We start from the raw sequence: 15,151 nt of genomic DNA, 5'->3' as shown, positions 1-15,151 counted from the left end.
ATGTATTTTGAAAGACTGTACCAACTATGTACATTAGAATGAGTATGTGCTAGTTGATAACACCACAAATTGATCGCTAATCAGATAATGTGATTTGATCAAACATGCCCTCTGTTTTGACATGACTGAGGGTCAAGGGCGGGGGCGGAGGCGAGCCCTCCGCCACATTCCACCCCCAACATTCCATGAAATCAATAGCGTAGCTTTCTGTGTTGGCTGCTGGCCTTGCAATATTTGACCAACTAAACCGATGAAAAAATTGTAACTGTGTTATTATTTTCGATTGTTCTGATGAAGTTACCAACATTTGTGATTAAAACAAAATCCCATCTGGTGACTTAATCAAGTTGTTTCTGTAAACATTAAAAACAAATGCTGAGCTGTTTCGCTAACCTACCCACTGAATAACTGTGGATCTGGAGCAGATTGGGTTAATCAATTTGCCCCAGCAGATTGAGTTGAAGACTGGATTTGGACAGGCTGGAAAACTGAAGCTCAGCATTATTTTGGACAGAGTGGTTGTTGTTGTGTACTGAAATTCAATATAACGTGTTTTTTTTTTTTAGAAAACATCGGTGGCAGCTGGATGGATCAGTGGGTAACACCACTCATTTTGATCACAGAGATCTGGATGAAAGTCAAGGTGAATGTTAATATGATGCGGGTGAGGGGAGAAGAAGCGGAAGCAAAACAGGCCAAAATGCAGATGCCAGGGGATCAGGAAGGGCAAGAGACTACTTCATACTTGGTGTGGTTTTTAAGCAACATGTCTGAAATGAAGAATTAAATATTTTTACACCGGTCTGGAGGCTGAATAGAGGATGCTTGGGATGGAATTTAAGGTACCAGTTAACAAACTAGGAAGGTGCCCTGTAATATTTTTAACAGTTGCCCATTAAAGGGGCAATATGATCAAACTTTGTAGTCCAAGTCTAGAGTCTTGCTGCAGAATTTTGTACTGACTGCAAACTTTTATACTAGATGACCAGAAAGCAGAACGTTACAATGGTCAGATGTAACAATGTTACAATGTTACGAGGTGTAACAAATTTCATAGTGTGTGTCACTCAAGGATTTTTAAAATGGCCCATGTCTTAGAAATATTGTGACGAAAAAAAAACACAGTTATCGAAAAATATTCCTAAACTACCAGCCAAACCATGTAAAAGATTTTGGGTGGGGAGATCCAACATAATACTGTTTGTCCTGATTTAAAAACATGTAACTGTCCTCCAATGGCATTCATTCTTGTTTTATATTTTACTTTTCTTAGAATTGTCAATATATCACTAGGATTTTTCCTCACCTAATGGAGAAATCTGCGCTGTGCTTTTCGAGTCATCTTTACAGGACGGCCACTCCAAGGGTGAGAAGCATTTGTGCAGAACTTTCTCCATTTCTAGGCAATCTCTCGTATGAATTGAAGAATTAATGAACATTCGTAGATAAAGGATTCAAGGTGTTCATTTGTTATTCCAATAAAATAAACACTTCTATGCTTGGATCCAAATTGGTTTCTGGGGGCCCAGCAGCCAGCAATAAATAATAAAAGTTTAATGAGTAAAATTCCAAACCAGAATATTGCACCGCCAATACTGATGTTGCTTTTACATAGAATTGAATATTATCCACAAATCAGCAATTTATGATGTTAAAAGAGTAACTCCATTCACATTACTTAACTGGATAAAGTCAAAAGATTGGTCATTACTTGAAGACACAACACATTTCAGAGCAATGCGGGGCTGTGGGGGGGGGGGGGGGGTTGTTTGTTTGTTTGTTTTTTGTCATGCGTTAGCTGCATCACTGTTTCTGATGTCATTTGTGACAATCCTCTCAGGCATTTTTTGACAAACAGCAACGAGGGGTTTGGCTACAAGAAAATGCTTACAATATGCCTCAGATTTATGACATATGAGAATTTTAAATTTTGGTCGAGATTTTAGCAAGCATCATGGAAGTTGACATGTTTGATTTGCTTTCGCGGGCCACATAAAATTATGTGGCGGGACAGATCTGGCCCACGGGCCTTGATTTTGACACTTGTGGTCTAGACGTTCAGATACTTCTTCCACACTGCACTTGTATGTCAAATAAAAACATGTCGACATATTATCATTTTTATATAGTGGATTTGTTTCTTGTTAAGGCTTAGCTGATCATATTTTGCGACTCATTTATACGGTAATCCAAATCTTTCAAAAAGTGTTCGCCGTCTTTTTCTTGAAACTGTTTGCTCCATATTACTAATAAGCAGTCATCCAAATCGCTTTGTTGAATTTTTCTCTAGCACTATCAACAGGACATTTTTCCTCCCTGCAAACATATTTTGGAACGGTCGTAATTAGCATGCTAAGTTGAGCTAATGTGAAAGCCCGCACGGCAGAAACCATTTAACGGTTTAAACTAAGTTCTTTTGCATGCTCTTCTGTGATAAAGTGACTTCTTGGAGAATCACTCCAACGTGACCAAAGAAAAAAAAAAGGGACAGAAATAGTCCAAGAACATGTGGGTCAGCAAATATGGAAACCATAAAGGGAAAGTGTGGCTTAGACAGTTGAGAAGAAAAGTGTGCCTTTGGCGAGGCTTCTTGAGCATGGCTGTATAGATAACAAGGCAAGAATTATCTGGCGACGTGCTATTAATAGCCATCATGTCAAATCTTGTCCCTCACTCAGGGAATATGCAGCGCCCAAAGGCTACACTTAAAAAAAAAAAAAACGTACATGAAAAAAGTGGAGGCCGCAATATTTGTTTTAATTCCTGAAAACAAAATGCATTCATATAATGTTTCATATTTTTAATGCTGGACATGCGTGTATTTCCTTGGACAATGACTTTCTGTTTATCAGAAAGACCAAGTTAACTCTCTGAAATTTTGCGACAAAAAAAAAAAAGGACACAAACATTTACAAATGCTTTTCATTTAAAACCAAAACTTTATGATTTGTATTGCTCACGGCAGTATACGAAGTACTTATTTTTTTAGGGCATGCTATGATGATGTGCTTTTATTTTCTGTGCATTTATTTAAATGCATATGAAGAACAATTGTTCTGAGGTGAGTGTTCTTGGGCTAAGTAAAGACAAGGATTAGCCCAAATTACTCATAGGTCAATTACACCCGCGTCACACTGACCTACACTAGCACTAGTCGGCCTTTCGAGGGATGAGGAAGTCATCCTGACCTCACGGCAAAATGCACAGTCTGCATACACTGTATGCTGCGTTTATTTTAAGCCAGAGCAACACAATGCGCATGCGCTCTGAATGCCTCCCAATAAGCACCCACCATATCCACGCCGAAAAAAGGTGCGCCAGCGGCCCCGCGGGCTTCTGCTAGCAAACACGTCCTCTGCTATTTCACGCTTAGCATGCGTACAATTGAATTTGACAGCTGCTATTTTTGGCCACACTCTCACCTACACAAGCACAAATCTTCATCTTGTTGAAAGACAAGCCGCTGACCTGAGGCATGACCGAACGTGATGCCGCATCAGCGCCATAACAGAAGTGCCAGCATTTATCCAGCGAAGTGGGGTAGAGTGCAATTTCACACAGCAACACGGCATTATGTGGATAATCATGTCCGTGTATGGTGCGAGGTATTTGAAAGCGACAATTGACTTCAGCGAGTATTGGGTGTTCAACTTTGCATCCCTGGCCCTGTATAGATCCTTCTGCTCTGATGTCACGTTTGTACGCCGTGTGCTAAGGCATCCATGTTAGAGGACAAGTGGTCGAGGGCACACAGTCGAGTGAGTGAGTAAGATAACACAGGCAAAATAGTCACTCAGTCTGTTTTGTGTTCATAACAATAGGGAATAATTTTGCAGTTTAAGGTTGCTCTAATCACTTCATAGCAGTAGTATGCTGTTTGCCTACCCATGCAAGTTTTAGGTCGTATTGCCGTTCAACGTTAATCTGGTAATGTAGAAATACAAATGTTATACATGGATGGAATATCACAGAACATTTTTCGTCGGTCTTGCATACGGGTTCAGGTGATAATCACGACACTTGAAACCCGGGCACAATGTCTGTTGAGGAATGTGTTGCAAACAATCACGTCTCTTTGTTAGCAGCTATCTTGAGAGGCCTCGACGCCATACATCATGACGAGTTTATCTGTACACAAATGATTTAAATAATAAATGTTTATAACATTAAAGTTATGTATACTTTGACAGATAGATAGATTGATTCCCCTCCAACATGTTTTTTAAACACATTTCAACTTCTTGAAACACCCTTAAAAATAACAATACATTCAAACAAGTTTTTTAAAGTATTCCAAAACAACTGTTGTCCCTCTTGCTTGCAGTTCTCGAAATGAGATGCAAACCTGTCTTGATCCACGCTGTTTATTTTTCACTCCCATTTGAAGGTTACTGTAAAACTGACAGTTAAACACATCCTTCCTGAGCCGAAACCTTATCATGGAGGAGGAGTTTGTGTTTGTCTCAGTTTTGTCCCCCACTCTGTTTATGCAGAACAGCAATGCAGAAGAAAGGTGAGGAAATGGTGGCTGTGCCAGCCAGTGTGCAAGGTGCTTGAATCATGATTTACAGTACTATTATCGACCGTGGCACAGTTCCATAATCTGTGCATCGTGGCTGCAGGGATTTGACGGATTATTGTTTATACCAACTGTAGGGATAGATTTAAGAGAGAGATGATTTTGAGAGTGTACGGGATGTTGGTTGGGGGTGCGGGGGGGGGGGGGGGGGGGGGGTCCTAATTTCGTGTCAGAAGGGCGATATAATAATTTTATATTTTTTCATGACCTCTAACCTTTATGTGGTTCTAGCCGTTCGCATACTCACATCTTTTATCAACACATACATATGCATGCAAGCACACAGGCACATGCTTGGACAGCTAACTTGTATGAGTCTTGTATCCTTGGTTTTAATCCTACAAAGTAACTCTGGTCAATGATTGATTATTTTGCAATTTGATTTGGAGAAATCGATGGTATTTACCTTGAACAAAGAAGGAAATTGTGATACAGTTCTATAATCAACTATATGTGACATACAAATAGTACTACATCCATCCATCCATCCATTTTCCGAACCGCTTAATCCTCACTAGGGTCGCGGGGGATGCTGGAGCCTATCCCAGCTGTCTTCGGGCAGTAGGCGGGGGACACCCTGAATCGGTTGCCAGCCAATCGCAGGGCACACAGAGACAAACAACCATCCACGCTCACATTCACACCTAGGGACAATGCTAGAGAGTTCAATCAGCCTGCCATGCATGTTTTTGGAATGTGGGAGGAAACCGGAGTACCCGGAGAAAACCCACGCAGGCCCGGGGAGAACATGCAAACTCCACACAGGGAGGTCGGAGCTGGAATCGAACCCGGTACCTCTGCACTGTGAAGTCGACGTGCTAACCACTGGACTACCGGGCCGTAGTACTACAGTATTTGTTTACTAATGTAGCATCCCGAGATGAATGCAGTAAATGAAGTAACTTAATTCAAAATAGTGTATGTGAAGTACTGTACACTGCTCGTCTTCAGTACATTTCCGCTGACGCTGGTCCTTTAAATCGACTTCGCCGTCGACAGTTGAGTGGGGAAAAATGTGAATGAAATCCAGCCATTCATAAAAATAGGTCAGTGCCGCGCTCCGATTGGCCGAACGGTAGGCGTGCATAATTCATGAGCAATCGCGTCCTGGTTGGTTGCGTTGGTTAACAGACACCTCCTTTCGACCAATCAGTGCGCGTCTCTGCGGTGCGCTCAAGCCCAAGGGAAAAGCAAGTGGATCCATGAACGAAGCTCTCAGTCAAGTTTTGTTAGTGGAGACGGTTACATCAATCCGAGCGTGCGGTAACACCGCTAGCTACTCGTTCGTCTTTCTTTTCTCTCCATTTTGTGGACATATCCACCGCATTCCCTTGCTAGAGAGGAACCAGACAAACCCAGTCGAGGTAAGCTTCATGTCTACTTTTCTGCACAAGTTATTTTTCGCAAAACGTTTGAGGCGAAAGAGCGCAACGCCATTTTAGCACATTTTTACTTTCCACGAACACTTTTTTACGTGCGTCACAAATAAATGAATCGCCATTTAACAATAAAAGCATGCTTATACTGTGTTGGTTTGATTGTTTTGTCTTAGCGGATTTTTTGTGATTTCGTCTTCAGTAGTTTTTTTCTTTTTTTCTTTTTTTTATTTTATGAATGAAGGAGCCTGTGGTTCCCCTCCTGTGCGTTTCCACACGCATCGAGTATCAAGTTTCACTTCATTGAGAAAAACAAGGTGACGAAGGGTGGGGGAAGGGCGGAGAGGAGTAAAAGGGGGTGTTGGGTGACAACCCCACCAGAATGAAGTCTAGAAGCCGAAAAGTTAACAAAAGTTTGTGTTGCATAATTTGAGCCGAGAACCACCGCTGCTTTCACGACCACTTGTTTTTCATTCTCGGCCGTATTGCGTTCAGGATTTTGTTTTGTTTTGTTTTTTCATTCTCAGTCGTATGATATCATTTGCTCCTAATGCAACATTTGAAAAACACTCTTCAGTTGTAGTATTTGAAAATAATTCCAGCTGCAAGGGAAGTATACACCTGGTTCCTGGTATATATCGCTGTACATATCGGTGCGCTTTATAAACTGTCAAAATGTGACTTGTGTGACGTGAACATGGCGCCACACGAACACACACACTCATGTTCTAAGTGCTATCTGCTTGGCGTCTGCAGTAATTGCCTTCAGCTACGCTTTATTCGTCATCCATTAACGAGAGATAGCGGAGTGAGTCATATCTGTGGGCTCACAGAGAGATATAAGAATGGAGGCCACTGCCGGCTGCTGCCTATTGTTTTACAAATACAACTTTTTATGTGTCGCTACTGACTCTGAATTCATAACGGTAATGGTGATGTTTAGTTCAAGGGCTGGCCTCCTTCCATCCTGGACCAACGAGAACCTTTCAGGATGTTTTGCTCAAGATATGCAAGCTGATTATACAGGAGAGCTTTTGCCATCTCAGTCAATGAGTCCGGCTTATGTAACTGCATTATGCGTGTTTACGTTGTGCGACTTCCACTCGCCTGGCACAGCTCAAATCTCAAAAACCCGCCTGTTTGTGGCAGCATGGCAATCACGGCGGATGGTACATGACGTTTGTGTCGCTTTTGTTTTCCAGTGACCCACAAAGCACCGTTTCTTCAACACAACCCCCTTCCCTCCCCATCCCCAGGAAACCAGAGACTAAACATGGACGGCTTCTACGACCAGCAGGTCCCGTTCATGGTCCCGCCCAATGTAAGTGGCACACGTCACAAGCATCGTACGTGGGACAACCCACAGTCCATCGTTTGGCTGGCAGATCCGCCTGTACTTTGATGTCATCGGACCGCCGTTAAAGTGCGCTTTCCCCTTGTGCTCCCCATAACAGTCTCGTGTCGAGGAGCACAGCAGGGTCTTCAGTGACAGGAAGAGGAAGTTTGTGGACACTGAGCTCGCCCAGGACACAGAAGGTGTGTGGCTAAGGTTGCAATCAAGCCTACAATCAATCAAGAGAATAATACTCATATCTTTGTCATCTGATGGACAGAACTCTTCCAAGATCTCAGTCAGCTTCAGGATATCTGGATCGCAGAAGGTGAGTTTGACTTGCTTTATGATCCGGGAACCTTTGTTGTTCCGGTGTTTCGTTTCTGGACAAATGCTGAGTTTGACGTTTTGGGGTGGAACATTAACTTTAGTGCGAACTCATTCTACGTTTTGGTGTTTTGCAACAAGGGGAGGGCGGCCAAAGTCCTGCCTGCTGACTCAGAAAGTTTTTTGTTAATAGATGGCGATTGGTTGCATTTTGAGTTTGTCCAACCTGTCCGTTCATGTTCATTTCTGCCGTGTTTTAACTTTTTGCCTCTTTCTTCTCACAGCCCAGGTGCCAGATGACGAGCAGTTCGTCCCAGACTTCCAGTCGGATAGCTGTGAGTACTCCTTCATATGGTTGTTGCCCATGTCCCCCGACGCTGCCTATACTGCCTCCTAATTGGGATGTTTTAAGCATTGCCACGTCCCCAGACTTGCTACTTAGTTGCTTAGAGTGGAGCGTCGGGATGTGCTTCTTTTACAGTATTTGTCACAAAATTTCCTTGACCCAAAGTCTGGGTCACCCATTGTTTATTAAAATGTCTTAATCCCATCAAGGACAAACGTTATCCTTTGTCCTCAGAAGTCCGCTTTGGGCTTGTGTGCGCTCTCTTGTCCGCCTCTCCCTCTCAACCATTTTGAGTTTAATCAGCCGATTGGCATGGGGCATCACATGAGCCAAGCTCCTAATCTGATTTCACACTTTCCCGCACTCGGGCCTCGCTGCCGGAGCGGACCAGATTCCAGTGGATAGGGCGGTTGCTTGCCGCCTCCACCCTGCTTTCCAAAATTCTGTGTTTGTGTGCGTGTGCACCCCTGTCCTAAAAGGTGTCCTGCTGTTTGCGGCCGGGGTTCACTTTTGTCAACTGGGGAAACGGGGCCGCTTAGCAGCCTTGTGGCACGATGCCGGAATCAGAAGTGTAGCGTGGGAACATTCGTAGCTGTGTTAGTAAAGACAGTTTGCGCTGTTGCTTCTGTGCGAGTGTGAGATGAGTTGCTGACGGTAGCTGCCGTTGCCAGGCTGCAGGCATTCTCTCTCGCACCTATTCAAGGCCAAATTGCGAGATGGGCGATTACAATGAGACTGCAGTGGTGAATCACAGAGTCGATATCGAAGAAATGCCAAAAGTTCTCAACCCTGTAGACCCCCCCCCCCCCGAATAATTTATTCCTCTTCCTCTTACCTATACACTTTGAACAAGGGATAAGCACTTGAACCCGTGTCCGAGGATCAGCAGATGGCAAAAGCATAGGATGCAAGGGCCTGTTCAGAGAAGACATTTTTCCTTGCACTACCATAAGTTAGTCTTCCTAGTTGACTTGCAGCCAGTAGTGACAGATGGACTGCTCCACGCACAATGTAATTAGGGCATAAAAAGGTATAGCATAGTAGCGTCAACCATTTTGCGCCGTTTGAGTGCAAAAGAAAATCTTTTCCCTGCCATTAGACTTCCGAGTGTGCGCACACACGGGACCGCGCGTTCGTTGTTTGCTTGGCCGCAGTCCATCAACGCCCTCGTCATCTGACGCCCTCTCCTCTCCGGGATCTAGTTTCTTCCAGGCCATTATGCGGCGCCCTGGTAACTGCAGCCGCTATGCGTCTCTGGTCTAATGGTTACAGCAGCGGCCAGGGAAGAAAATCATTCACTGCCATTAGATTGCAGCCACACTGATTCATGGGTATTGGGATTGAGTGTGTCCTAATGGGACTCAAATGTGAAATTTGATGGGTTTGATGCATCTAGTGGGGCTACACAAACAGTAGGGCATGTATGGATAAATAACTGCTGAGTGGGTCTGGACAGATGCGTGCAGAGTATTGTCCATATGATGTGCTAAATAAGATTAAAAGAAACGGTTGCGCTTCTGCTTATGATTTCAATTACGTTGGTGGTATCTGGCCTTTTATCTGATGTGGTCGTTTTTGTCGTCTCTCTGCTGTCCAGTGATGTTTCATGGACCGCCGGCGACCAAGATCAAACGCGAGCTGACTCCCTCCAAAGAGCTGTCCCCGTGCCACCAGGACAGGAGTCCCATTCCCTACGCAGAGAAGTGCCTTTACAGCTACAGGTACAAGAAGATCAAAGATATTTGAAGAAAGAATAATAGCAATCCCTCTCGAATTGACGCTTCCCTTTTGACCTCAGTGCCTGCGACAGACAGTCCACTTCTGGCTTCAAAGCCTTAACCCCTCCCTCCACGCCAGTGTCTCCGTGTGGGTCCACTAGCTCTGCTGGAGCGAGGCCCCATAACGAGCCTACACCACCCCCTCGTACCAGTGTAGCCAACCTGAACCCTGGGGCGCGGCCGCTACATGTCCCACAGCAGCAACAGCCGCTCACGCCGAGTTCAGGCCCGCAAAACCGGCCGGCGCTCTCGGTCCACAGCCCGCCATTCGCCGTGCCGTGTGCGCTAATCGGCCAGGATGCCAATAACTTTACACCGGAGCACCGGTAAGTAGTGCCCCAAAGGTCCGAGCGGTGCCAATAATCTTCGAATCGACCGATAATCAGACCTTGGCTCCTCACATGTTGTCGTTTCATTTACTTTAAGTCTTTTTGTTTGCGGTAATGCAAATTTCCCACTCTTGGCAAACACAAAGTCAGTTCCAATACATCTGATCAATGTGCAACCTGTCAGGGGTTGCCAGTCACTGCTTGTTTTGTCCTCGCACATTGCACAATACACATTGTCCGTTCTCAAAGTGTGCGTCTGACTGTAACGACGTCCTTTCATTAAATGATTCATGTTACTTTCTGCTACTCTCTTTAGGTTCCAGAGGCAGATGTCAGAGCCATGTCTACCTTTTCCCCCATCAGAGAGTCAAGGGCGGCCCCACTTCCTGCCCCAGCTGGCCAATATCAACGGTCGGCCGCACGAGGGCCGGCCACTGTACCACCGGCAACTGTCCGAACCCCTGGTAGCCGTGCCCGTGCCCCCGCATGGCTTCAAACAAGAACTCATTGACCCGAGATACGCCGAGCAGGGCGTTCCCAGCGTAGGCCCGCCGCACCAGGCTGCGTTCCACTCAATGGCCATCAAGCAGGAGCCCCGTGATTTTTGCTTCGATACCGGTGAGCGACGCTTCATCATTTTTCCTTTGAGCCAGGTAGTCCACAGCTAGCTCGGGGTTAGGAATGTTTGTTCAGAGTGCTGACACGTGAATGCAAGTTTTAGCATGTAATGGTGGCATGGGTGCACAGGTACTCCCTTTCACACTCGCACTTTTCACTGAGTCTAATCTGATCAGTCCTCCGAGTCATGCCAGTAAAGTAAAAGTGGGTCTTTTAGCTCAGCCTAAGCCCCTAAGGGCAAAAAGTAAATGGGTCATCCAGCCAGGTGGCAAGAAGCTCCTCACTGAGCCTACCTGGAATAGATCGAGGCCAGAGTCCTCAGAGGACTTTGTGGCCCACAAGATACGACGAGTTGCTCTTAAAATGTTTCCACTTGATGGTGCGCGAAGGAGCCAAACATTTGTCAGCCCACCTTCTGGGGTGGGCGGGGAAACCTGTGAGTCTCGATGAAAGAGATTCACTGTTTGGTCACATGGTATAAATCAAACAAGCGCCTGACTGTTGTCCTTCTAACACCCACGCACCCAGCTGTTACGCTCTGCAGCACCAACATCCTCTTTTGCTGAAACGCTCGAACTTTGCTGGAGGAAAAAAAACCCAACAACGTCACAAACTCTCCTTTTCTGCACAGTGGATGACCGGCTGGCCTGGCAGTGATGTAATGACAAATCCTCTTAGCTTCTTATGGCCTTTAAACACCTACGTCACATCGGGCTATCATCTCGAGATGGGCAGAAGACGTCCATGTTGGGGATATTGGCAGGGACTGTACTAGGTTTTTTCTTTTTCTTTTTTTTAAACAGCCAAGTAAAAACAGATATTCAGTGTGTCTGTCTTTTGTTACGCGAACTTCCTGTGGAGTACAGTCTTGCTTACGGTTGATTTCTGTCAATCTTATCAGTTGATGGGACACAGAAAAATGAACAATTGCGTCGCGGTTGGTATGCCGAGACAAGCGGAAGCCTGGCCCCAAACCCCCAGGGGGGGGGACGGCCGCTTGTAACTTGATTATCATTGAGATTTAACGCAGCAGCCACATCACTAATCCAGTTTAAAGGCTTCGTGGGCGTGCGAGGGCTGCAATGGGTTGCGCGGTGCTACCCGGATCGAGGTTTTTAAGTCTACTCTGAGATATGCGAGCGTAGGCGGGTGGCAGTTGAAGTTGCGGCTTCATGTCACTGGTAGCAGCAACTGATCCATCCATCATTACTGGTATTTATCAACACGAAGCCAATCACGCAAATCAAAGATGCTATTTAAAACGGTGTATCTTTATACGCAAAGTCCAAATATATCTATCAGCTGTGAGGTGGATTTTGATGTGGCGCACATCGGAGATGACACTAAAGGCTGGGTTGTCTCTGGTCTAAAATTATACGCCCACTGTCTTTGTTTTGCAGAGGTGCCCAACTGTCACTCATCCTTTGGGACAGCGGGGAGCTACTACCAAAATAACCGCGAAAGTAAGTTGTTGTTTTTCTTTTTCTCGTGAGTTTGAAGTGATTCGTCCGTGAGGTATTACCATCCCCTGAGCCGTGCGGGACTTATTGAGCCGTAGAGGGATCAAGCACGCATGAACGAGTAGAGGTCAGCGGCATTTTAAGTGACCGGTCAAGGGGAAGTGGATAGCCCATGCTAACGATGAACTGCGCTTTGGATTGCTGTGTGTTTTCTCGTCACAATCTACTCATAATAAATCTTTCAACTTCAGGCTTCTCCTTCGAGCGAGATACTCAACTCTACTTTGACGATACCTGCGTTGTCCCTGAAAGATTAGAAGGTGAGATTTTGGGGGGGGGGGGGGGGGGTGGCGGGGGACAGGATTTCTCGCTCGAGATTTTTTAAAATTCTACTTCACACTCGCCATGTGGCAGGAATGTCTCACCACACTGTGACCGTGAAGTGCAGAATTGACCGTCTTGCTTTATTGTCACCCTCAACCCCCGCCACGTCCCCGGCTCAATTTTCTCCCTCCTCCTCTCCTCCATGCAGGTAAAGTGAAGCAGGAGCCCTCCATCTACCGAGACGGACCCCCGTATCAGCGCCGCGGCTCCCTGCAACTCTGGCAGTTCCTTGTCACTTTGCTAGACGACCCGGCCAACGGGCACTTTATCGCCTGGACGGGCCGAGGAATGGAGTTCAAGCTCATTGAGCCTGAGGAGGTCAGTGGTTTGGCTGCAGCAGCTGCTTTTCCATTTTTGATTCTACTGATGAGTTTGTAACTTACGGACCCTCCTCTTAAGGTGGCTCGCCGCTGGGGCATCCAGAAGAACAGACCAGCCATGAACTACGACAAGCTGAGTCGCTCTCTGCGTTACTACTACGAGAAGGGCATCATGCAGAAGGTAAAGGCACGTTACCCCTTTGTTTCCTTCCATCCTTTACAATGGCACGTGTCCACGGTGTGGATTTGCGTTCAAATGGATGTCAAATGTTTTCTATTCAATTTTGGTTCCCAGGTGGCCGGTGAGCGGTACGTGTACAAGTTTGTGTGCGACCCCGAGGCCCTCTTCTCCATGGCCTTCCCCGACAACCAGAGGCCTAACCTAAAAGCTGACCCGGACAGCCTGCCAGGCCTTGACGATGACACGGTGCCCCTCACCCACTACGAGGAGAACGCTCCCTACCTATTGGACAGCGCAGATCATTGTGTTGCTGGCTTGCCCTTCCCCGACGGTTGCAGCTATTGAACCACCACACAAGAATGCAAAAAGAAAAACACTCCCCCAAGTCTCTTGACGCTTTCAAATTCAGAGGTGCACCTGCAGAGTGGCTCGCTAAGGCCGTCGTGGATCTCCTTGCTTGCTGATTCATGGGGGGGAAAAAAAATCTGCCACAAACAATGGACAAGTGTTAAAGGTGTGACGAACTGGAGTGGGTTGTGAGACCGGTGAACTGAAACTCGAGCTCCTTCCTTTGGAGTGGAAATAGATGCAAGGTCTGAAGACCTCCAACGTTTCGCAAAGAACCTGGGACGAAAGAGCAGATTTTGTGATTTTTTTTTTTGCGACAATCTGATTTTCCTATACAATCAAAAGAGATCTAAAATGTAACAAGACTAAGTGCAGTACTGTTTGAGAGATTCCAACTGCTCCTTGTTTTTATGCTTCTGCACCTGCGTTAAAACATGAGTGAAAGGGCTGTGAACTGCATAAATAGATTGTCCAACACCCTTTTTTGATCATTTCTGTAGATATTACTTTTTTTATTGCCACTTTTTTGGACTTTAGAGTATTACAGACTAGTTGGTTGGGCTCCTCTCTCGTGTAAATGTGTTCTTTAGTTGTCATACCCTTGTATCTGCTACCACCCTCTTTGAAGACTGCAAACCTTGGTACAAGTCTGTGCTGTATTGTTCAATTTTAGAACTAATGAGCACTCGTCTAAAAAAAAAAAAGGGATGCATATGCAAGTACATAATTCTCCCGCAGAGACCTTTTTATAAATGGTCGAGTTGCTTGTTTTGTGTGCGTGTGTGTTTGTTTTTACATTGCCATCTCCGCTGTGGTCAACCAACTCCTGATGTGCGGGCTTGGAGGAAGCATCGCGGACTGCATGCGGAGAATAAAAGAGAAAAAAAATCTTTCGACACCTTCCACGAGATGACAATAAAGGTGACTTTGCATGATATAAACAGCCAAGACTGCATCCACCAACACAACACTTTTGTGTGTTTGGATGAACATTTGTATGTTTCTGTATTTTATTTTTTTTGGAATGAGGGCAACGTTAAAACTTATATAAAGTATATATTTTTGCTAAAAGCCTGCAGTCCAGTTTTTTTTTAATGTGTCCCCTATGTAGTTCTGGCAATGGCATTTCAAAAAAAAACAACAATAAAATCTCCTGAAGACTTTGACTGCAGGCTGATCTGTATGACCAGATGTTTTCATGAGGCGTGTAAAAGGCCAGAGTTCCGGCTCATGCCACATTACGGGATGCACAGGGACAGGCCGCGCTTGGATACGCTTCTGTTGCCCCCACCCCCTCTCACATTGTGTTCCTTACACAGTTGAGTTTGTTATCATGTGTACTGGGTCAAATAAACACTCTATGCTTCACTGCTTGCTGTGCTGGTGTATTTCTTTTATGATCTTACGAACATCGCCCCCGCATTATTGCTGGAAGCCTGACCTGGCTGTTATGAGTCACATACTTTTATTTCAGATCAATTTTCGGACTAATTATCCCCTACTCCCCTTGAGAAACATCATGTGACAAAATATGTAGATGGTATTTCATTTCAATAGATTCGAAAAAATGTGTAATCTGTCTGGCATTGACATTTAAAAAATAGATAATGCTATTTTTCCCCACCTGCCATATCATTGATCTCTGAATAATGTAAATCACCGTTCGATGGGGAATTGTGTTGCTTAAGTCTGTGTACAGTATTTAGTATTTGACATGACTGGTCGTAAAAGAAACTTCTTGGGCTTGAAGTACTTGTTTAGTAGGTCTGGGA

General features: G+C 45.2%; 1 protein-coding gene across 2 annotated transcripts; it reads left to right on the top strand.

Moving 5' to 3' along the window:
• Positions 1–5,803: 5,803 nt before the first annotated feature.
• On the top strand, positions 5,804–14,747 carry etv5a (ETS variant transcription factor 5a). Of its 2 annotated transcripts, none has more exons than XM_086124198.1 (13): positions 5,804–5,943; positions 7,158–7,276; positions 7,410–7,491; positions 7,569–7,616; positions 7,900–7,950; positions 9,559–9,682; positions 9,760–10,065; positions 10,385–10,686; positions 12,087–12,149; positions 12,398–12,466; positions 12,679–12,848; positions 12,930–13,031; positions 13,146–14,747. In XM_086124198.1, exons 2-13 carry the CDS (start codon positions 7,229–7,231, stop codon positions 13,374–13,376), a joined length of 1,596 nt encoding a protein of 531 aa, XP_085980324.1. In that variant the 5' UTR covers positions 5,804–5,943; positions 7,158–7,228; the 3' UTR covers positions 13,377–14,747. The 2 variants fall into 2 exon arrangements, with proteins under 2 accessions (XP_085980324.1, XP_085980323.1); XM_086124197.1 differs by having other exon boundaries at positions 12,930–13,037.
• The last annotated feature ends 404 nt before the right edge of the window (positions 14,748–15,151 follow it).

Source organism: Hippocampus guttulatus, chromosome 11, assembly GCF_054856545.1.
Source record: "Hippocampus guttulatus isolate MCC_2025c chromosome 11, RoL_Hgut_1.0, whole genome shotgun sequence".
Classification (NCBI taxonomy): domain Eukaryota; kingdom Metazoa; phylum Chordata; class Actinopteri; order Syngnathiformes; family Syngnathidae; genus Hippocampus; species Hippocampus guttulatus.
This window is presented reverse-complemented; position numbering and strand designations above follow the sequence as displayed.